We start from the raw sequence: 24507 nt of genomic DNA, 5'->3' as shown, positions 1-24507 counted from the left end.
ATTTCGTACACAAATTTCTCGTTGTTGGCTGGGGTCCACTTTCTTCCTGTTGCGAGAAAAGAGTTGAGATTATTTTGAACAAGAGTCGTGGGCACGTCATGTGGTAACTACTGTCACGAATATTGTTCATTACAACCTAGTAAGCAGCGCCCCACGGTCTCGTATTTACCTCAAGGCACAATTGCTTGTAGCAACTCCCCTTATTTTACCGTATAACCTTCTTAAGGGTACTTCAATGATCGCTGCCGATGTCCTGACCTCCCTCTTGTCCTTTAACAAAACTTCCTCGCTCGCAGATACAATGCTCCCAACAGTACATTTTTTTTTGGTTCCACCGGTAGTTTGCTTTCCTACTGCGATTGAACTACCGTCGCGACATTGTAGATACACATGCCCCAGTTACTCGCTGACATAGTTGATTCACTTTTTCCAGCGCTGTTCCTTTCGGGTCGTGGCCTACTTCCAAAGCCGCTGGGAATGTCTCTTTCTGGAAAACTCCTGTGGACCACACAGCTATCATAGGTTTTCAACTTCTGTTGCTCATCCGATTGTCGCCCCAGCGTCTCTGATGTCGAGAAGCACTGTAGGTGTAGTGCTCATTCACTCACCAGAGATAAGTCAGATCGACGATCACGCCTAGCCCTCCGCCTCTCAAGTTGGGCACGCATCCAACGTTAGCTAGCGCTCCGCAAAGATGTCGAGTAGGATTTGGCCTCTGGTGTCGGAAACTCGACTTCCCCAGTCCAATGCCTACGCTTTGAAATCGCCGGCAATGATTTTGGGGCTGTGGTCTCTAGCGTTCAACACCAAGCTGCATGGCATCTCCTCATGTTTGCGCTAATGTTGCAGTAGGAGGAGCATAACAGCTGTAGATATGGACGCCGTTGACTTTTGCCCTTTCAAAGCTGGCTGCCAGGAATGCCATAGTTTCTTGAGTGGCTTGCCGTTCATATGTTCACACGCTGCGTTTTCAAATGAGTCTTTCACCCACGTAGCACTACCACTACTAGCTAAGGTTCACAGATTAGCGCCACGTCCGCATTAGACTCTTAAATGGTTTGCGAGAACAAACCTTGAGCTACCTCCTTCGTTGGGAATGTTGCCCTTAGAAATTGTAAGCTCTTGCGAAACGAATTCTTTTTGGATCTCGTTTCCACTCCACTAAGACCTTCTATAGCATTAGATGCAAAAGTAGCCAAACTTGCCACTACTGCCACTCTTGTCCACTCCCAAAATCCCCGGCACAGGGCTCCGAAGCCCTGTACCGTAAATAAACTTCCTTTCTCGTCCTCCATATTTGGTTCGATTTCTGGGTGTCCTTCCCATAACTAATTTTTATCCGCGGGTAGACACCTACCCGGCCTACGCATAAGCATGTCCATGCACGCACATCTCCTGCATAAATGTACATGCCCATTGCGCATCCACCGAGCGTTTCCTTATCCGCACGAAGGGACGCGCCTGATGGAAGATTTTGTAACTCCACACAAGAGGATGAGGAACCTAGGAGAATACTAATACCAACTGCTAGGTTAAAGCAATTGGATGTAGGGAACATAATAAAGTTCCTGCGGATTATAAACTTAAATGACATACTATAGTTAATAGGTATACTATAACCAGTAAAGTGGCACAATTATTCTTCTAGGACTGCGACTTCCTTTGACAATGTTATTATTATTCTTCAGAATCCTTCGAATCTAACCATTCCTTACAACTTTTCAAAATCGTTCCTCTACGTTTGAGTCCTTTTTGGTGGCCCCCACAACGAACCACTTTTCTCATTCCCATAATAATATTGATTAGCTTCTCCGGAATGCCATCCTGCGCAAATCACTCCACTTCTCGTAATCGATGAAACGCAGGTGAATAAGAGATTTGTACTCCGCACACTACTCCAGATGACAAACAGGTGTTATGTTCTGGATGACTACGAGCGAAAACTATTATTCTCTCTACTAATTTTCGATACTTTCTCTGATATACTCCAAGATTATCTACATTATTATTCTATTGGAAGCAGACAACATGCAAGCACCTCACTCTTAAGATCTCTTCTTTTCCTTTCATAACCTGGGAAAGAGTTTAGATTCTCTAGATTTTCTAATAAGTGTAAATAACAACTCTGGAGAAATTACAGAGTCTGCAAGAAACAGTTCAGCGAAGAGACCGTCAACCCATCGACTTTATTCTGTTAGAGTTCATCATTTCCACTGCCTTGAAGCTCAGGGCATCTTGTATCTTTGTGTGCGATGTGTTGTCGACTGCTCCTTCGATATCCAAAAATGCACCGAGTGCTATTTCTTTTGTGCCTCCGTGCCTTTGGTATATATCCCAAGGCTATGCTGCCCCTTGCCACCCTCAGAAGAAATTCTAAGATGATTTCTAGCTGAAGATGCTGGGAGTCCTGAGTCCGCACCCTACTTGGTGACTGACGGGACCACTAGGGAAGCAACTTACTTCCTCTTTTGTAGTCCACGGACTCCTCTTTTTTGAGTTAAACCCAAGTTTTCAAAAAAGAACGAAAAAGCTGACTGACGGTTTCGTCCAGGGCAGAAGCAACTCATCAGATGCTGCCTCACCTCTGCCCTGTGAACAGCGTGACCGAAAGTAACGACAGATGGAAATCGCTCCACTTAAATATAATCACAAAGACGTAATGGGTACGAATTATTTTCAAGTGAAATCCGTCATAAGTCCAGACCTAAACCAGGCCGAAGTAAATTTTTTGTTGAGGATGCTGGAAGTCCTGAGTTCGCACCCACTTGGTGACGCACCGGACCACTTGAGAAGCAACTTACTTCCTCTTTTCTTAGATTTCTAGGCCTCTCTGGATTAGTGCTGGGAAAGTGCCGGGGTGATTTCAGTGTTTTAAAAGTTCACACTCCTCACATTACCCTGGCTTCCGAGCATACCTCTATTGTTAATTTCCCGTTCTCCTTTCTTCCCCTTTTATTCATTGTTGGGGTGTCAGGCAGAATATAAAGTAAGGTAAATGTCCCATCTTCCTTCTTCAAACAGACGAAAGATATTGCCCCGTCTTTGACTACAGCTTTGTAAAGCCTGGTTGCTTCTGTGATTTGTTCGATCCCTTCACGAAATTCATTGAAGCTGTTCCGTTTTGCTTCCCTGTTTGCGTTGCTATACACAGTCAGTCCATGTTTGTACCTCTGCCTGTCCCCGATTTGATTTGCCCGGTTGAAAAATTTAAGTACCTCAATTCTCTCTAGATTCCTCTTCCCTGAGAATACATCCCTTGATGACTTAACTGTCTTAGCCAAACAGCTGGCCTCATATGCAACAATGGCGACTGTGTTGAGGTTTTGCGCCAGTGTTTCTAGTTCCAGTTCGCTCCTGATGTCACGCCCCCTTGAAGGTGAGCCATGTTGCTGCTGAGGTGCATCGCATAGGAATCCCAATCCGTTCGCCTGGGATTCCTCACTACTCTTTTCATTTCGGAGTTGCCCTCGTGTCCCCGTGTGCGCTCGCATCCTTTGAAAATGCAACATCACTCGCTATACGGCATTCTTCCGTTTCGGTGCTAGCTTACATTCATCGTCGAACCGGCCGTTCCGACTTCTTTTGAGACTGCGGCCAAGTATTATAAGTTTGTCGCCGTATTGATTATAACGTTCTTCAGGTGATTATGAAGATCATTTATTGATGCTTCATCTCCAGGATCTCTGTTGACCGCGGTTATTGCGGCATACATTACCCGCTTATAGGTTTTGCGGGGGGCTGTGTTATGAATGGCTTCAGTGTAAACTCTCACCTGATTGTCTGGGAGGATTCTTGGTGGGGTTATTATCCGATCCCGGAACACCATGCCAACGAGATAGTGAAACATGGATCCTGAAACGAACTTCCGAAAAACTGGTCGATACCTTCAAGAGTAGGGTCCTGACGAGAACAATAAGAGCTAAACGAGGTAACGACCAATGGCGAATTAAATATTTAACAGCCGTGAAGACCTAAAAGGGTATTCGAAGAGAAAACAGAAGGACGAAGTTCGGTGGGAAGATCCCAAAAGTGCTATGCAGATTTTGTTGACGAAGTCAGCGCATAATTGCTCGGATTTCGAAATTGGAGGACGCTGGACATTTCGAGAGAGGACATCCTGAAAGCCGAGGCTCATAATGAGCTGTAGAACCTCGACGACGACGACTTTCTGAGACATCGAAGTTTTAGACGGACATTCAGATTGTAGTGGTTCTTCCCTTCTTTTCTCCCAAACGGACTTGGGATCATCTATGGCGGGGTTACTGCTTTTACTAAAGAAAGAGAAAACTGCGAAAATACGCTGAATACTCTTTTCCCGGTTCAGGTATTTTTGCGGAGGTTCCCTTGCGAATTCCCAGTTGGTCGGAAACGGTAAATTAACTGCTTGGTCACTGCCTTGACGGAAAGTTGGCAATGACGTAATTAATTTCAATTCATTTTTTCTCTCCTCAAATTTCTTTGTTTTTCCTATTACTGCAACTTCTGAATAATATCTTCCGCACGTGCATTTTATCATACTTTAAAGTTCATGATAAAGCTCAGGTATCACAAGAAAAACCATTTTAAAAGTCAAAAGTAGTAAACAAACTTTTCTTCGCATCAAAAACAACGTATTTTTCAGCTCCTAATTTCTTCCAACAGAATCGGACATACGTAGGCTACTTATATTAAACTCATCGAGTTGGATGCATTACCACATTTAATTGAAGTTGCAAAATGATAATTTCACTACAAAATCCTTGTAAACTTCACCTCCGAATAAAAGTGTTGGTTTCCTATATTTAGGGACACTCCAAACTCATTTCTATTAAATATTTACAACACACCCCAAACAAGAAAAATTTCCAAAATGAGTTCCTTTCCTATCCGCATTTCCAGGGAAATGGAGTGAAATGGCCACTACACCCAAACACCTAAATAATTTATTTAAACAAGGTAAGCAACAGTATCGGAACGAACCCTTAAAGCGGATCGAAGGCAATCAATTCACTCCTTTCTGTCCCGTCCGTCCGTCCATTGAGGGTGAAATCCTGCCCATAAATCACTCATCCGCCTCGCGCCATTCGCAACCGAATAGAATGTCTGCTAAAAATATACTTCTAAAGGCATTGTCGGCGGCCGACACAAAGGACTAAGAAGTCAATTCTTGACTAACTCGGATGTCCTTGACTCCTTGAACACTCCCCAGGAGGCGGAGCTATGTGTTCGTTGTGCCAATACGTCAACCACATGCTTATTGAATTGTCCTTATGATAACAGAAGCCACTCCTTGCCTCGGTCGTGGTTCATTAGCTCCCGGGTCAGGTTAGGTCAAAGGATTTCGATCTTCTGGCCTTCTCGTCTTATGGTGCCACCCCCTTACAAGGAGTCGCGACTTTTGCCGTGGGCCGTGGGCCGTGGGCCAATACGTTTATTAGTTGATGATAAATTTGGTTTATTATTTGAGTGGGTTTAGTTATTTAAGAGAAGTTAGTAGGCCCTGACGTGATTTGTGACTTTCAGTGCTGGTTCTAGTTTGTGTTTTCGGATAATTGGTACGTGAAATTCCATTCAAATTGTAGAAGTAGCAATATTAATGTATATTGAAGAAATGAAAAATTAGAATTCTAATAACGGGAACTATTGATATGTTTAATTAGAAATTATAGTGCAAAATTGATAAAGCCGCTGATGAATGTATAGTGAATGATTCTCGACAGCCCTTGTGTTAATTAACATAATTAATTATCGGAATTTGACACTGTAATATTTCCATTTTTTCCATTAATCGGAACACCTAAAATTCCATTGAAAATCTTGGGTTTTTTATAAACAAATTCTCACTGTTTTGCAATTCATTAGAGCCGTGATAAGCCTGATTTAATTAATTACCCCCCATAAAATCTCTGTCCAGACATAGTTGACATAATTGACTTCATGGAAATCTAGAATAAAATATACAATAATGTATTCACCGAACTCATAATTTTATATATATAATTTCAAATTGAAAAAGAAAGTGGAAGACATTGTTATTTTAGGTTTTGGGATTTAAACTCGCCTCTGTAGTCCTTGTTCTATAGTCTTGTTGTATGAGGTCACGTTTTTGCTTTTAAGCTAATATTATTTATTTTATTTGTATATACCGAAATTTCGGAAACCACTCATTCCCTTCATCAGTACTACAAGTTCTCCACGATTTCTTTTCTGCTCAATTGCTTGGTTCACATGCTGCAGTTGGAAAAACCAAGGTTTTCCAATGACAGTATAGTTTTGTTTTACAAATTCTAAGCAAATCACGACTCCATGGTCCCATCAAGCGTAAATATGCTCTTCTTGGAATGCTCAATCTGCTTCACTCTGGCCTCTAGTCATCCTTAACGGAAAAACCTGCATTATAAAAAGAACCCAAGACAACCAATATTTTGCTGTAATAAAACTTTTTAGTTGTATACCTTTTGCATCAAAAATTAGCATCCAAAAAGCTTTAACAATAACATCTATTCAACCTTGTTAAAAATCTTTCTTTGGCTGTTTTATGCAGGCAGCCATGGAGTCGTTGTCATTCCAAATTCTGGTAGAATTGGTATATATATCTACATAATTGCAATTGTCTCCTAGTGCCACTGTCTGCTAAATTGAAAATAGCATCAACCATACCTGCACTTCATCGTTATCAGGTTCCATAAATGTGCTTTAATTTCATCCAGAACTTCCCATGAAGCCTATATATGGCTCTTCTACTATTCAAAGTGACATATTCCTAGGGGGAACCATTCATGAGTAACCTCACAACATTGGATATACATTACATGTTCTTTTTTAATATGTGACCTGTCCACTGCCATTTCCTGATAAACACGTTTTTTGCGTCCCTGCACGCAAAATAGTTCTTCGTGTGAGATTTTGTCGGGCCAGGATCCCCAAATGATGCTGCGGAGATAGATCGAAACGAAAACTTGGAGCTGCTGAACAATATCGGCAGTCATTTTCCATATGCTGGTCCTGATATGGAGAATAAGAAGAGAGGCAAAACCGGAACCAGCCAACTCCCTTTTTAGAAAGTGTTTCATGCGTTCCAGGATTATTTCAGCTATTATCTTTTCGATAACAGATAGCACAGACATACCCCTTCAATCATAATCAGCTCCTTCTTTCGCTCTCAGAATCCCGAAATTTTATTAAAAGTAGGAGTGAATGCTCCGCGGAGGCTGCAAACGCTTCAAAGAATGTTTCTCCAAAAGAAGTCTGCACCTACAGCCTGCATGAGCGCATTGATGGCCGGAATGATTTGACTTCTCTCTGGAGGAACAGTACATATTCATATGTAGGTTAATTAGGCACTTTATCAACTTTATTAGCTTCGTCAGGTATTATATAGTTGGAAATCGGGAAATACTCCCTTTATCAGCACAATTACGAATTCTTTCCCTTACTGTATCAAATCGTTGTCTTGTTTGGTAAGAGACGTTTCGAGCAAAATAGGCTCCGTTGGCTGCCAACAACCGTGCGCACATTTCGTCGTAGCTGTTTTCGACTCTGCTTTTCGACCCTAGATAGGAGGAATTATCAACGGCTGAAAAAAAGGAGAAGACTTCTTTGAGTTTGTTGCTGATATTTCCACCATGTATTAACGTCCAGGCCAAGATGAAGCGCCGACCCCCGCCTGATCGATCTGGATGAAGATAGATTGTACATCTCGGGCACTGAGTGACATCCCTTTTTCATGTAGGCCCAGGCATCAGACATTGATTCACCGTTTCACACCTTGAGTATAAGTTGATGAGCCGGTTGGTATAGTTTCTGGCCGCCGCAGACCTATCGGTTTATCTAGAGTTTCTTTTTCTCTCTGTGAAGTCACTTCTCCACCCGAAGAAGTTCGTGATGGGTCTCCACGATTGTTGCATTGGCCGGTATGAAATTTTACATTCCGTTTTTTTTTGCAACTGAGGTCAAGTAGGTTTGCGGCTGTATCAGTGACGCGAAATTTGCCTCGCAATCGCAGAGTGCGTAGTCGTTCAGTTATGCTTCCAAAGCCGATAACATCAGGCTTAATTTTTTGACTTTCTAGGAAACCTACTCCGACCACATGGTCTATTAGATAATATATACATATATGGTGTAGTGGCTCGTCTCCAGGAAACCATTCCCTGCCCAGGGCATCTCTAGTAACGCTTTTGCATCAGTTTTACATTGGGGCAAGATATTGGCTAGCTGTTGTAGATCGGATCGAGAAACAAGCCTTGGAAAAATGCCAAGGCCTCCACCTCTGTCCACGTGGCAGGACGGGCCTTGGTCCTATCGAGAAATGGGTAAGGGGTCTCTACGTATGGATGGCGTCAGGACGTAAGTAAGTTAGTTCGGACAAAACAAATACGTGTCTGCATGCTAAATATTGGCACCCTAACTGGAAAGACCGAGGAACTGGCAAGAACCCTTCGAAAAAGGTGCATTGATGTCTACGCTTTGCAAGAAATTCGATGGTCTAATGTCAAAAGGTGCGACTTCGAACGCGGACGCGGTAAAAATAGCTATAAACTTCTCTATTTTGGTAGCCCACACACTCAATATGTTGTTGGCATTGCAATCTCAGAGGGTTTTCGTGATCATCTCAGAGGATTTTCGTGACGCCGTTAAAAAAGTCGAATGTTTTGGTGACCAGCTGATGAACCTCACTATTATATTAGCTAATTGCACCATTCACTTCTTCACTGCGTACGCACCACAGGCAGGTCAACTTGATGCCGAGAAAGATGCCTTCTGACAGTTTCTCGATGCAAAGGCCTAAAATGTCCCTGCTGATGACTACATCACCATTACAGGAGACCTTAACGGTCATGTGGGTGAAAAGGTGACGGTAACAGGGCTTTGAGTGTGCAATGAGGGTGGCGAGCGTATAATCGATTTTCCGGGCACCCATGACCTTCTGACCTTATAATTATGAATACATGGTTCATCAAACGATTATCTCACCTTCCTACATTTTATAGTAAGAATAGTAAAACACAAATCGACTACATTCTCATAAGACGCCGATATTTTACCATCGTCACTGATTACAAAGCCGTTCCCTATGAGACCATCGTACCTCCGCACGTATCAACGAATGTCTCAAATCTAAAGTTTTCAGCAATGTCGTCCGCCCTGTCGCTCTCTATGGTTTCGAGTGTCGATCGAACTGTGAACGGCATCTTGTGGTAATGGAGACTAAGATGGTGCATTGGACTAGTGGTGTGACACATTTATTTCACATCTGAAATGAGGATATCCGCTATCGACGAGCCGACCCCGCTCGTGTGCGGGACAAAGGCTGAAGAAAAAGAGGAGATGAAGTCGAAACCACAAATTGCGGTGTTTAACCGTTTTATTCATAAGAGATGTGACATCTTCGGATTGTAATTTGATTTGGAACCGACGGATGATACATACAAGGCAGACTTTTCGTCCAAGACGTTGTTGACTCTACAGATGCTCATATGGTCGTTGCTCTACTGAAGCAGTTCAGATTTAAACTTTGCTTTCGAAAGAGACCTCTCCTTTTTAGTATGAATCACGAACTCCTCCTAAATAAGTTCTTTAATTAGCCGAGAAACTTCTCAGCTTTGGTCTTACCAAAACTTTTGTGTTCACATATATGATAACCCTTCGTCAGATTTCTTCCTAATTTTTTTAAATAAGGTTAAGTTTTCGCTTTTTAGGCATGTCTCTAATAAGAAACACTACCCCTGTTTAAGGGCCGATCATTACCTTTTCCTTCCTTCTTCGCTACCGGGACATTATAACCGAGGGATATCAATAAGCAAAAGCCTTCTTGTCCATTGTCAAAAGTCCCCGGTACTGAGTTGATTTAGTGGTTGAGTTTTGGAACTTGAAGTTTAGCGAACTGATTACCTAAGTTTCTCAATAAAATACCATTTATCAGACCGACAAAATCGTTTAATGCACGATTTCATTAAAACCAAAGTTTTATATCAGCCGAATTTGATCGTGGTGAAGATGCCCTAGTATTCTAGAATGCTAAATATTATGATCCACCATTGGCGTCTGCAGTCGGGCCACCGAAAGATCGAGGCTCAACCAGTTCTATTGTACTATTAAACTGAAATGTCGTTTTCTGATTGCTAAGCAGCCAAATTGGGGATTGCCTCCTACAGTATACTGTAGTGTACCGTAACGGTCTTGAATGAAGTGCTCTGACACACTTGAAGGCCTTGATCCAATATGGATTGTAGAGCCAACGATTATTACAATATTACTATTATTTCCGAGTTATCACAATCTCGGCAGATGCCGGATTTTACCTAATACTAGCACTAAGTGCAAGCATTTAGGCTCCTACCTACTTAAAAACTAAAGGGGCGCTGGTGGTGGTGGCCAGTGCTAGGTCAGTGGGAGAATCCGTCGAGTACTCCCCGCAACATCGAGCACGTATGCAGAATGGTGCACTTCTGCATGGTTTGAACCAGACTGTGCGAAAGTCCTAGGACATCAAGGGAAGCCGTGAGGGATTTAGGTACAATGCCTGCAGCTGACAATATTATGGGAACTACAACCACCCGCTCGAGACGCCAAATTTCTTTGATTTCCCGAGCCAATGGCTCATAGTTCACCTTCTTCTCCACGTATTTCCGTTCAATGTTGCTATTATGGGGGATAGCAACATCAATAATATACGCGAATTATTGAACGAGTGGTTATATTAACCAAAATATTTTCCACAATTTTCCCATTTTTCTTGAAATTTACTCATATCCTCGCGGCAGAAAGACTGTGATTTCACAGTGATTCAATCATCGACCAATTTTAGCACTTTTCCAACTTTGCAGAAGTCTGTGTCTGCAAGTGCGTGTTGTATCGACCGAAATCAGTAGTAGGCGGAAGGGGCCCTGTCTAGAAACTAGGCTATACCCTGGATGAGGGAAAACTCCCCACTCCAACTGTAACATGGGTTTCCTTAACCCGTGTCGCAACATGTGGCCGAGCATTCAAATACTCCAATTTTTGCTTATAACGATCGACAGTGACTTTTTCATTTGGTTCCAGGAGCTCATAATTCACATTTCATCGTCGTAGCTGTTATCGGTTGTGATTTTCGACCCTAGATAGGAGAAATTATCAACGGTCTCAAAGTTGTAGTCTCCTATCTTTATTCTTCCTGTTTGACCAGTGCGGTTTGATGTTGTTGGTTGGTTTTTGGTGCTGACGTTGCCACCATATATTTTGTCTTGCCTTCATTGATGTGTAGCACAAGATCTCTTGTTGGTTCTCCCAGGCTTCCTTTTTCCGTCTGTGAAGTCGCTTCTCCGCTCGACGGAGTTCGTGATAAGTCTGCACGCGTACCCGCATCCTTTGAGGATGCAACATTACTCAGTATCCAGAATTCTTTCGTTCGTTGGTAGCTTACATTCATCGTCAAACCAGCCAATCGGACTCTTTTTGCGGCTGAGGCCAAGTATGTTTGTGGCCGTATTTATGGTAAGGTTCTTCAGGTGATTGTCAAGTTCATTTGTTGATGCTTCATCTCCACGATATCTGTTGACTGCGGCTATTGCGGAATCCATTTCCCTCTAACAGGTGTTGCGGAGGGCTGTGCTGTGGATGACTTCAATGCTAACTCTCACCTGATTGTCAGTAGGGGATTCTGGGTGGTGTTGTTATTTGAGCTCGGAGCACTATGCACTACGAGATAGTGATCCGAATCCATATTAGCCCTCCTATATGTTCTGGCATTCATCAAGGCTGAGAGGTGGTGGCGTTCGATCAACATGTGGTCAATTTGGTTGAAAGTGGTCACCTCTAGAGAGGCCCACGTATGTTTGTGGACCGCTTTCCGCGCAAACCAGGTACTTCCAACAACAATTTCGTATGACACTGCTAATTGAATAATCCGCAGTCCGTTATCAATTGTATTTTGTTGTAAGCTCCCTACTTGGCTGTTAAAGTCCCCAAGTATGATTTTGATATCATGTCTGAGTCAGGCTTCGAGGGTTCTTTCTACTGCCTGTAGGGGCTATATTTCGAAACTTGCCTCGCAAGCGCAGAGTGCATAGCCGTTCGCTTATGTTTTCAAAGCCGATAACAGCAAGTTTCATTTTTTGGCTGACTAAGAAACCTACTCCGAGCACATGGTTTACTGGATGGCCACTATAGTATATGGTGTAGCGACTCTTCTCCTGTCCAACGCATCTCCTGTAACGCTGTTGTTGATTTATTTCTTGCCTCCAATATCAGAAGGCGCAGCCTCAGGGTGCTCTTCCTTCCTCCTACACTCAAATAAAAGCTAGGAAAGCGATGAGGTTGGACGGATAATCAATTTCAAAAATCCAAGAATAATATTTCATATTTCCGCTTACACACGTTTAGTTGAGCATCTAGAAGTTCGCAAGTATTGAATCACCAGTTATATTTTTTACTATGTCTATGGATTTGTAAGACCTGCCCTGAAAAAACCGTTTCCAGCGTAAACCGTCTACAGTATTCATCTGTAAAAGTTCCTGTCAAAGCAAATCTTACTGAGCGCAGCACAGTCGGTGGACGATTATTTATTATCTCTACCCTTTTGATCAGAACCTAAGCTCCCACAATCACAGCAATCTGGAAGTGTTTCGCCGTCAAAGCCGCAATACGTTTTTTAATGAAGTCCATTCGTCAAAATATTGCCATAAAATAGAGAAAATATATTCCATATAGATGAAATAGGTAAGAACTTATTGTCAGTAAAAGTTGATACTTTTAAGCATTCAGGAGCGGAGTATTCAGAGTATTCAATTCCACAATTTACAATATCAGTATACCCAATGTTTAGCCAACCGCCTTACATGCACGTAGTGGATAATCATGGCACAGGTGATTTTCACTGATATCAGCTATTCCGGAATGCAAAATGTTCGAACCTCTTACATCTCATATCCGGTTGCATCCGCAAACAATATCATATTTGCAAGAAAGAGGTTTGTACAAATTTTCACTGATGACATCGATCAGTCCTCTTCAAAACCTAAATTTAACTGCTGAATAAATTTGAGATGACTTTTAAAAAATGCCTTTTCGATGGTAGTACCATGCCCTATACTATAGTTTATATCACTGCAAAATTGTATGAGGCTAGGATAAATTAAATTTTTAAATAGCTATCGGTATTTACGGTAAAACCTAGACATAGCCCATATAGTAGTAGTAATTTAGTGACCTTTTTCGAGATTTTTGGGTTGTTTAGTTTCTAAGACTAGATCAGTGAAAGAAATAACCCCTTTGCGGCAACCACACTCCCCTTTTTTACATCAAATGTCAGAATTATCAGCTTTGGAAAGTACTAATCAAGACCTTTCATTTGATACCCCACGTCACTATATTTAGTGAAAAAAATGTACACCCCCTTTTTGCATGTATGGAGACCGTTCGGACAAATAGATAGTAAACCGATTTTAATAAGGTTTTGTTTTACACAAAACCTTAAATAGCCTCTCCAGGTTAACAAAAATAATTTCCCTAGTGTCCGGTTGCCAGTAATATAGTGATAGAAAAGTAATTGTTGTAATAATAATCCTAGGATTTTGTTAAAGTTTTCGAATAAGGGCACTCAGAAATTGATGCAAGTGGATGGATGCCTCAGGATTACTCAATCTTTAAACAAAAAGGGAATTGTTTAGGTTCAGCTCAGCTAAGGTTTAATGCTTACTCATGTCCAGTTGTTGAATTAATATATTGGGAGCCAACAACAACTGTAGTCGCTTTCGGTCATGATTTTGTTCGGCAGGGCGGAGGTGAGGCAGTGTTGGAAAAGTTACTTCTGCCATGATGGGAATAACATCACCAATTTTTCAAAAAGCAGGTATTTTTCCAAAAAAGGTGGTCCATGCACTAGGAGGAAGGGGTAAGTTACTCTTGACAGTTAGTGCGGTCTGTCGAGCATGGCGGATTCAGGACCACTCAATCCATTAAGGAAAAAGCGATCTATATACTTTGTTGAAATCATTGCAAACCCTGCGATTGCCAAAGATGTCGCCCAAGTATCGACTATTTTTCGTAATAAGTTGATTCTTAAAAATATTCAATGCACGGGAAATATTGGACAGGGACACGTGGGCGATATGATCAGAAGGTGAAAGTGACAGTGGATAATAATAATAATCGTTGCCGCAGCAATCCAATTGGATCAGGGCCTTGAATTGTGTTAGAGCACTTCATTCAAGAACGTAACGGCACACTACAGGATTACAGCACCCTATAGGAGGCAATGTGGTCAGCATTGCGCTCGCCCGAGATTATTTCCCTGATTTGACTCAGGTACTCATTCACAGTTGAGTCGACTGGTATCCGACGTCAAATCACGATACAAATTTCATTCCCACCAGTGAGATTTGAACTGCGACCTTCCGTACAACAGCGTTGTCCTCTAACCACTCAGCTATTCGGACACGCGACAGTGGATAGGTCTCACTTTAAGGAGGGATTACAATTGCAGTGTTGGCTACGCAACGCAGGCTCAAGATAACCAGCGAATGGGTCACCCAAGAGCACCTGCGCAGAACAGTAGACGAGAAGCTCGGTCGTCTCAGGAAGTAGTCGAAGGTGTTGGAGCACATTTCAGTAGACCGGATACGACGGCGCGCAGGTGTTGTCAGCGCGCTATACCTCACTAAGGAGCAAATGGCAACCATATAATATTTATAAATGTTGAGAGTGGCTCCTGTGACTTCACCCATTAGTGGTTGTATGGGCTGGAATTAATTGCACACATCAACTGACAAAGCAGTTACCGTGAAATTGTAAAACTTGTCTTACCTTCGATCCTTCATGGGAGGGTATCTGCAAGAATGCATCCTTCAACATCAAGCTTCTATGTTTGAACTGAAAATATCCAATAACCGGCAACGAACAAGCACCATTCATGTGAAGCTGCACCCAGACCAAAAACCACTTTACCATCCTTCCTTCATACACTTAACATAATCTTTCCCTAACTCAACGATTTTATTAGAATTGTAATTACCAGAGGATAGCTGTTAGTTATTTTTTCTGAATGCGATTCCCTCAGCCAACAATCGGCAGCCTTTGACCGTTTGTTTTTTAGATGATATTATCAATAAAGATATTTTGAACGTTAAAAAAATAATTTACATACTGAGTCTTGTAATGCTGGAACATATCTTGTAAATTTCATTTATTCACTTTCTTTCTACTGATTATGCTTTCCTTCTCAATGGCACCATCATGAAAATTCGGCCAATCAATTGTATATTTTTCATTTTTTTTTTTGAAAGTCATTTGACTTCCCTCCATTATTCATCAAGTTGTCAATAAAAATTGATTGATAACAATAGATACTGACTACGATGATGTCCATATCCAATATTGAAAAATAAAAACAGTGAAGTGACAACGCGAAAAAGTACACTCTACCTTCAGCATCTTTTCAGAAAACCACACTTCTTTACCATCTCCCAAAGTATCCTTTTCCGAATACACATATACGAGTAACTCACTCCCTGAATTTCAAATCCTTGTTACGGTTATTACATGTCACCCCAACATGAACGTTGAAAATTATACGGACCATATGTTCCGGGTCACACAGTGTACAAAGAGTTCCTATCAGTTTAGTGGTTGTCAAAAGTTATACAACAAAATCAGTGGAGTCGACACTGTAACCCCTTGGCTAAACACAAGGGGCTCCAACCACTAATTTCTTTCCAAGTCTTCACTCGAATAGGAAGAAAACAACCAGTGGATCATTCCATGTAGGACGCGACCAATACAGGGATGATTTTAAGGATGTTATTTTCTGGCAAAATATGTTAAAAATTAGAAATCCAAATTTTTCCATATCTTACAATAAGATACTACCTTTCTAAATCGAACATTTTAAGTAAGTGATAATGCGCCTTTGGATGACCTTAATATATTATTCGAGCTGCATTTCCATTAAAAACCACATCACCACAATTTTAGAAATTCGTAGACCTTAGTTTATACCCCACTGGCCTGCACCTTATGATTTTTCACCCAGCGAGGTCGAAATTGGTCAACATTATAGAATCTTGTAATAGTCATAGCCGTAATTGCTTCTAATTATGGACGCGTGTTCTGGCCCTTGCGCAATTCAATCATTTACTATTTTCCGCTCACTTATCTTTGTAACATGGACTCATATGCGTATGCCTGACATGCAAACTGAATTGACTTCTCTAATCCTTTGTTCACTTACAGGTGACCTGAGGCACAGGTGAAAAGATTCCGGTGAAAATGCTCGCAAACGATGTTAAACCCACATCCGGAAAAGAGGTTCTCTGTAAAGTGTGCGGGGATAGAGCCTCGGGAAAACATTACGGAGTACCGTCCTGTGATGGATGCCGTGGTTTTTTTAAACGCAGTATTCGAAGGAACCTGCAATATGTTTGCAAGGAGGGTGGCAAATGTATGATTGATGTTATGCGACGGAATCAGTGTCAAGCATGCCGATTCTCGAAGTGTTTGCTGGTGAATATGAGACGTGAAGGTATGTAAGTTGGAACAATGCAATATAAATTTCTGTTCTGTAAAATTTATTTGTTAATAACAGTGGTGTGTGCCTCATATTAAAATCTGAAATTCTTTTGATAAAGTCAACGAAAAGAACAAAGCTCCAAGCATTCACAAGGGTGAACATCATCTTTGCAAACTACATATCTTAAATAAAATAAAAGTTCTGATTCCGCTACAAATTGTCAGTTCAGCTGGCTGGTATCCAACATTCAACCGACGATAGAAGTCCATTTTCCTCGAGTAAAATGCATACCGCAATCTTCTGTTACGACCGCTTTATCCTCTAACCATTAAGCCATGCGGACACAACTTACTAACTTATTAAATAAAAAGTGTCGGACTTCTAAGGACCTCTAAGAAAATCGAGATACTAAGAAATTGAAGCAACTAATCTTAAAATTAAGTCCTCACGAGTGTTTTCCTAGCTGAAGCATAAGCGAAACCGGTCTTCGTCAATGTAGATGTTTCCGCTAAATTTAAACCTCAAGACCTCTGTAAATAAGAGAAATAGGGGAAAGGAGATGAATTCATAATTACAGGCCAAAGGAGAGAATGGGTCGGGAATCGGTACAGATCCATATTTCTTGAAGAACTTAAAGAGTCTACAAAATGTCTCCGCCCGCCTCGTCATGAATGTTTCTACTCCGAGTTGGTCTCAACCGGTAGCTTCTTCTTACACCCAGTGGATTTCATTTGGTTGCTTGCGTGACGATTTCCTTACTTTGTCTGCTCGACAATTTCCTTACCTTGCCTGCGTAAAATACATATGTCTAAGCCATCCATTATTTGAAAATCCACCTTAATTTTACTTTGCAGCGTTGACAGCTATAGGCTTTTGTTACTCTCAGCAGGCACTGAATTAGGGCTAGATTGCATTACACAAAAGACCACAGTTGGCGCTCAATGTCTTTTGTTGGACGCCTGATTTGGGAGCGGCATAGGACTTTCAAGACTTAGAAACAGTGTGTTTGATCTTCAAATGTTTCCTAGTCTGGAAAATGCAAGGAGAACAGTCAATTGATTCACTCGTTGTCTTAATCCGTACTACCATATCATCCTCTACCTCTATGAACGCATTTATCCGTTCCATAGAATTTATTGTCTATGGTCAAAAACTTTCTCTCTCTCGTTCACTAGTTCCACAACTTTTTAGTTCATGTCACCAAGTTTATGTAACAATAGTACGTCAGCAAAGTCAAGATCCTCGAGGTTAGGTTAGGTCAGGACAGGGAATATTCTATACTGGGTCCATTCTACTGCCCTCTAAAGTTTTTACTTAGACAGATTTCTGCCTCTACCGCACTGCATTTTGCGAATCTGAGATTGCCTTCCAAAGGAAAAGACGACTCCATCGCACACTCTCCATTTGTGATCTGCTTCTTAAGGGACAAATAAGTGAATATAATAACCTCGAGGTCTTTCGCGAAGATTCTCACCTACCAACATTAGTTCAGAATTTTGCTATTCAGTGATGTGAGCCTCCACAACTACCACAAATGGTAGATTTAGAAAAACTTTAAGTACCCCGGGCTACTCTCATCAGGCATCTGAGCCCTTAGCTACTCTACTTCTCGTCTCTAGCAACCATAACTGCTCCATTCTTCGTAGCATCCACCGGAGTGAAGACCCTTACGGAGTTGCATTTATTTAGTCACATATTGTGCCAGCAAATTTGCCGATTGGTACTAACGTTAGACAGTCTAGGCTAGACTCCTTTAGCAACTAAAACAGTGCATTACCAGGAGTTATACCAAAGGAAAGAGCCCCCCCCCCCTCTGTTGCCTTAATATACTTTCTTCCAATCGTAATGTGGGTTTTCTTCCATTCCAGAATAAGAACAATTTAGCTAATTAACAGCGGACCGATTTCATACTATGAACGAGGCTTGGTTGAAGACAGCTTTGATGTCCGTAAATGGGCGAAAAGCGAATTTAAATATCGCTTTCTTGGTTTTTGGCGTAAGTAAGTGCTGCCTTTGTGAATTCGTCATTCTCGTAGGTATACTAGCGGCCACCTAAGAAATTATTATCCAAAATACAAATGAACAGATTAACCAGTTTTTTCAGTCCTTTTAATATAAAGGAAAGAATGAGGTCATCTGTCTCTTCTATTACTAAGGCAGGAATGATGTCATCTAGGCGTGCAAATTCGTATCTATGGAAAGAGTTAAATGCCCATTTAGCTAGCTCAGTAGATACTATTTTACATGTGGCACTCCAACCTTTAGATCAAAGGCTATGTATGGCCGCTGCTGGAAAGATTTGATTTTGGATACTATCTAGAAAGTGCAGATAGTTTGTAGTTTCTTTATGCTACCCTGTATACCTGCTTGTCTATAAAAATGGATTGACTTATTTGCCAGGTAAGCCCTTCGATTAAGACCCGATTTAACATCAATGTAGCCTGGAGCAAGTTAGCGTCTTCAAGATGATCGTTTAATCTAATCTTCTGGGGAACTTTCCCTTATACTTTTGCAGCCCACACCACCAGTTCCATTATGGTGTTGTTCCCTTCTTTGGCACATTGCAAGAAGAGCTCTCCCAAAGCATGACCCTCACTTCAAAGCTTCTCTAATGCTGGAATGATCACCTTTATTGTTTTCTCAATTCTGACAATGGATTTTTTGCGTCTTCCAGAGATTGTAATTCGGGTGTTCAGCGCTATTACAAAATCAATTCGCTAGGGATTCAAGAGTATAATGTTGTTTAATACCCATCACTCCCAGAAGAGATATCGATTCCTCACCTGGAGTTTACTATACTTATCAGTGATGGGTGAATTATTGTCTCGGTTTTCGTTTGGAAGCTTCCTTCTATGTTGGATTCTCCTTTACAGGCGGTGTTCAAATGTGAAGGACCGCATAAGCAGTGTCTATCGCTACTGACAGTTTGCCTAGATGTGTATTTCTCAGCCCTTTTTACATACCTAAAAGCAATTTACTTTTTTTTTAGTTTCTGTTGATCTGATAGTGCTAATGATAAGAATTGACAAAATCTCGGAACTTGCTAGTTATACTGCAAGTTAATTTGCACAGGCTGAAAGGAAGAGTACGGAAACTTAACATACGGAGAACGTTGGTTTTGTCGGTATTCAACTTCAGCCTGACTCACCCTGCATCATTCTCCAAATCCAGAGCGATTTGACCAAAGTCTTGGTTATCGGTTAGAGAGTAAGATGTGTCATCACTATAATAAAGTTTTTAAGAAAACATATCATCAGATATTGAACCCCTCCACATTCTCTGTACAAGGCATCATGTAGGACGTTATCGATAACGAGAAAGAAAAGTCTCGGTGATAGATCGCAAATATAGCGGACTTTACTTCCAGCTTCGAATTCTTACTCAGTTTTAAATTGGTGTTGTTATCCAGACATAATAGGCCTTAATCTGTCTGCTGTGCACAATGGAAAATACATTGGCAAAGATCGTCTACAACAAGCCTTTATCCATCTTTGAAAATAGGAAGGACTTGTCTAAATGCTATTATGGGCTTCGGTACGCCCATTCACACGCTGTGGCAAGCTAGAATCCCAGTCAGTTCTGGAAACCTATACGACCTATTAACACTAGACGTGAAACATACTTTCAAATATGTGTTGTTTGAAATATGTGTTCTTGGATATATGATGAGACTGATCGAAGCTAAAAGTCAGAGAGTGAACATGGTTACAGAAAAGGAGATACCGCAAGCTTCGGTTCTGTATTCTTTACCGCAGAATTTGTTGCATAATGAAGTTTTCACACTTTTCATCCTAGAAGAAGAAACAATTTTCGTAATCACAGATGATTTGGTCAGGATTGGTTGTATCAAATGGAACAGACAAGCCTGGATTCCGGTCAATCTCCCCCCATGCCGAGACCAGAATCAGCAATTGGGGTATCAGTAGCATTGGCTAAGTCTGTTTTCAACAACTGGGAACAAGCTTCCCACAATGACAGGCGCCAGAGCCTAAATGCTGCTCGACACACAAAACTTTTCCTGCTAGAACCGAACATGCGTGCTGCAAAGTTTATCCTGTCCAAAAGCAGGAGGACTTGCAGGTGTATTGTGGGCATTCTGACTGGCCATAATTCACTAGCTGGACATATGTTCAGAATAGGAATTACTCAATTACTATCCCTCCTGTAATGAGGAAGCGGAATCCACTGAGCATTTGCTATGTGAATACCCGGCCTATGATCGCATGAGGCTTCAGTTCTTTGGTGCCGATGTTCTCCAATTGTGACGGGTAGCATCACATCCACTAACGGAAATCCTGCGATACGTTAACGAATTCGAAATATTCCGTCAGACGGGGGTGGCGAGTACAATGGGCCAACACGATCTGAGTGCTCAGAAGCTGCAGCTTCTCCACCACCATACACACATACAAGAGCTTTGACCCTTCGGCGCGGAACAGTTTTTGTAAGCTGAAATAGGATCTGTTGGCTGCCAACAACCGGGTGCGGATTTCATCGTCGTAGCTATTATCGGTTGTGGTTTTCCCTAGATAGGAAAAATTATCAGCAGTCTCAAAGCTGTAGTCTCCTATCTGTATTCTTCCCGTTTGACCAGTGCGATTTGATGTTGTTGGTTGGTTGGTTTTTAGTGCTGACGTTACCACCATATATTTTGTCTTGCCTTTATTTATGTGCAGCCCAACATCTCGCGCCAGTTGCCGCCTGCTCTATCTGGATGAAGGCAGTTTGTACGTCTCGGATCGTTTTCCCCATGATGTCGATATCGTCACCTACTGGTCTATAGTTGGGTGGACTTAAAGAGGATCGTACCCCTTGCATTTACCTCAGCATCACAGATCACTTTCTCCAGGGCCAGGTTAAAGAGGACGCATGATGGGACATCCTCTTGTGGTAGACCGTTGTTGATGTCGAATGGTCTTGAGAGTGATCCTGCTGCTTTTATCTGGCCTCGCAGAATGGTCAGGGTCAGCCTAGTCAGTCTTATCAATTTCGTCGGGATACCAAATTCTCTCATGGCCGTGTACTGTTATACTCTGGCTACGCTATCATAAGCGGCTTTAAAGTGGATGAAAAGATGATGCAACTGATGTCCATATTCATTAAAGTACTCAACTCATCGCTCCAATATGCCCATTCTGTCGGAAATCAGATTTCTCTCTTTGTCTCGACAGGATGAGCATTGAGGTGTGTAAGGATTCATCCTGCTGACTTGTTGGTAAAACTTCCGCGCCTGGTGCCGTTGCTCCTTGTACTTTTCTAGTTCACAAACTTGTTGGTTCTGCCAGGCTTCCTTTTTCCGTCTGTGAAGTCGCTTCTCCGCTCGACGGAGTTCGTGTCTCGAAGTCTCCGCGCGTACCCGCGTTCTTTGAGAATGCAACATTACTCGGTGTGCAACATTCTTCCGTTCCATTGGTAGCTTACATTCATCGTCAAACTACGCGTTCCGACTCTTTTTGCGGCTGGGGCCAAGTATGTCTGCGGGCGTATGTATAATAACGTTCTTCAGGCGATTCATTTTTCATTTCTGGATGCTTCATCTCTAGGATATCCTCTTACTGTGCTGTGTCCGTTATCATTTGTATTTTGATGTAAACTATGGCAGCCGACGAATCGCCGGAATATGGCTTCCGTCCCTACTTGGCTGTTAAAGTCCCCAAGTATGAATTAGGTATCATATCTCGGACAGGCTTCGAGGGTTCGCTCTACTGCCTCGTAAAAGGTATCATTCTTCGACTCTTCAGTTTCCTCTGTAGGGGCGTGAACGTTAATGAGGGTTATATTTCTAAATTTACCTCGCAAACGCAGAGTACATAGCCGTTCGCTTATATTTTCAAAGCCGATAACAACAGGTTTCATTTTTTGGCTGACTAAGAAATCTACTCCGAGAACATGGTTTGCTAGATGGCCATTATAATATATGGTGTAGTGATTCTTCTCCAGGAAATCGGTCCCTGTCCAAAGCATTTCCTGTAACGATATTACATCAGCCTTATATTGGGACAGGGTATCGGCTAACTGCTCAGCAGCATTCGGTCTGTACAGGGCGCGCACGTTCCATGAGAAAATGCGCAGATCGTTATTCCGTTGTCGTAGCCGGGTTCGTTGTTCTGAAATCCATCTTGTCCGAGGCTCCTGCGATGATTCCCTATATTCGCGGAAAATGCATCTGGAGAAAGCGAATGGAGATTAGCACAGAACAAGACATGCGATTAGAATGAAGTCGTGAATTCACGGAGAAATGGACTGCCAACTGACACATTTTCTCATAGAACATAAAGCCTTTTATAGACAGTACACGTCTTGAGATCGATTGATTCTCCGAATTGTCTTAGATGCCCCATAGAGCAGGGTTGGAGAGATGAGAGTGATTTCTAGCTTATAAAAATCCCATTTACATTCGCTCCAATTTGGGCGTCATCTAGAGACATTCGAATCAAACCTGAAGAGTCTTTCTACAATGTTTACACCTCCCCACCACAAAAAAAATATACACCACCTTATTGACGCTGTCCCAAACCTTCTGAAACTAATGAGAAGCAAAAACATTGTACTTTAAATGATGACGTAGTGCTTAAGATTACTCTTTGGTGCTTCCGAACAACTGGACACGAGGGGCAGTATGAAGCAAAAACAGATTTGCACAACTGATTGATAGCCGGGTCTTAAAAGTGGCACGTATTGAATTTAGGAGCAATAGCGCCCTGCCCCTCCTAGTAGATGAAGACGCACCCCGTATGTAGAGCCAAAAGACAACTCCTGAATGAAGCTGACTTTATGGCAGCACCTGCGCTCGAAAATAACGCTGCCAACTCGAGACACTGCAAGTTTTAAACTCTACAAACCCTTCACCACTGCTCCTACTATCAACGAAAGAATATCTCCCCATCAAATGCTCAAGCAAGGGCTTTAGGAAACCTTTCCTGGACTGTATGTAGTTGTCAGCATTCGTATCTGCTGAAACTAAGTTAACCAATTTATAAAAGTGCAGTGCCACAGGGGGGAGATGAATACTCTCCAGAGTCCCGTCATCTTCATCATCATCATCATCATCAACGTCGCAACAACCGGTATCCGGTCTAGGCCTGCCTTAATAAGGAACTCCAGACATCCCGGTTTTGCGCCGAGGTCCACCAATTCGATATCCCTAAAAGCTGTCTGGCGTCCTGGCCCACACCATCGCTCCATCTTAGGCAGGGTCTGCCTCGTCTTCTTTTTCTACCATAGATATTGCCCTTATAGACTTTCCAGATGGGATCATCCTCATCCATACGGATTAAGTGACCCGCCCACCGTAACCTATTGAGCCGGATTTTATCCACAACCGGACGGTCATGGTATCGCTCACAGATTTCGTCATTGTGTAGGCTACGGAATCGTCCATCCTCATGTAGGGGGCCAAAAATTCTTCGGAGGATTCTTCTCTCGAACGCGGCCAAAAGTTCGCAATTTTTCTTGTTAAGAACCCAAGTTTCCGAGGAATACATGAGGACTGGCAAGATCATAGTCTTGTACAGTAAGAGCTTTGACCCTATGGTGAGACGTTTCGAGCGGAACAGTCTCTGTAAGCTGAAATAGGCTCTGTTGGCTGACAACAACCGTGCGCGGATTTCATCATCATAGTTGTTATCGGTTGTGATTTTCGACCCTAGATAGGAGAAATTGTCAACGGTCTCAAAGTTGTATTCTCCTATCCTTATTCTTGTTCGTGTTTGTGTTTGACCAGTGCGGTTTGATGTTGTTGGTTGATTCGTCTTCGGTGCTGACGTTGCCACCATATATTTTGTCTTGCCTTCATTGATGTGCAGCCCAAGATCTCGCGCCGATTGTCGCCTGCTCGATCTGGATGAAGGCAGTTTGTACGTCTCGGATGGTTCTTCCCATGATGCCGATATCGTCAGCATAGGCCAGTAGTTGGGTGGACTTGAAGAGGATCGTACCTCTTGCATTCACCTCAGCATCACGGATCACTTTCTCGAGGGCCAGGTTAAAGAGGACGCATGATAGCGCATCCCCTTGTCGTAGACCGTTGTTGATGTCGAATG

General features: G+C 42.2%; 1 protein-coding gene across 5 annotated transcripts in view; it reads left to right on the top strand.

Moving 5' to 3' along the window:
* The first annotated feature begins 5415 nt into the window (after window positions 1–5415).
* The window catches only part of LOC119649361 (nuclear receptor subfamily 2 group E member 1-like), a 33223-nt gene continuing 14131 nt past the window's right edge, over window positions 5416–24507 (top strand). For 4 of the 5 annotated variants that reach the window (XM_038051499.1, XM_038051507.1, XM_038051479.1 and 1 more), the window contains exons 1-2: window positions 5416–5534; window positions 16189–16477. In XM_038051499.1, the coding sequence (XP_037907427.1) occupies window positions 16225–16477 (253 nt within the window). In that variant the 5' untranslated portion in view covers window positions 5416–5534; window positions 16189–16224. Of the gene's footprint in view, window positions 5535–16107; window positions 16135–16188; window positions 16478–24507 lie in introns of those variants that run through there. The other variant, XM_038051493.1, reaches the window with a different exon arrangement.

Source organism: Hermetia illucens, chromosome 1 (assembly GCF_905115235.1).
Source record: "Hermetia illucens chromosome 1, iHerIll2.2.curated.20191125, whole genome shotgun sequence".
Taxonomy (NCBI): Eukaryota; Metazoa; Arthropoda; class Insecta; order Diptera; family Stratiomyidae; genus Hermetia; species Hermetia illucens.
Note: the sequence above shows the minus strand (reverse complement) of the source record. Positions and strands in the feature narration are given on the sequence as shown.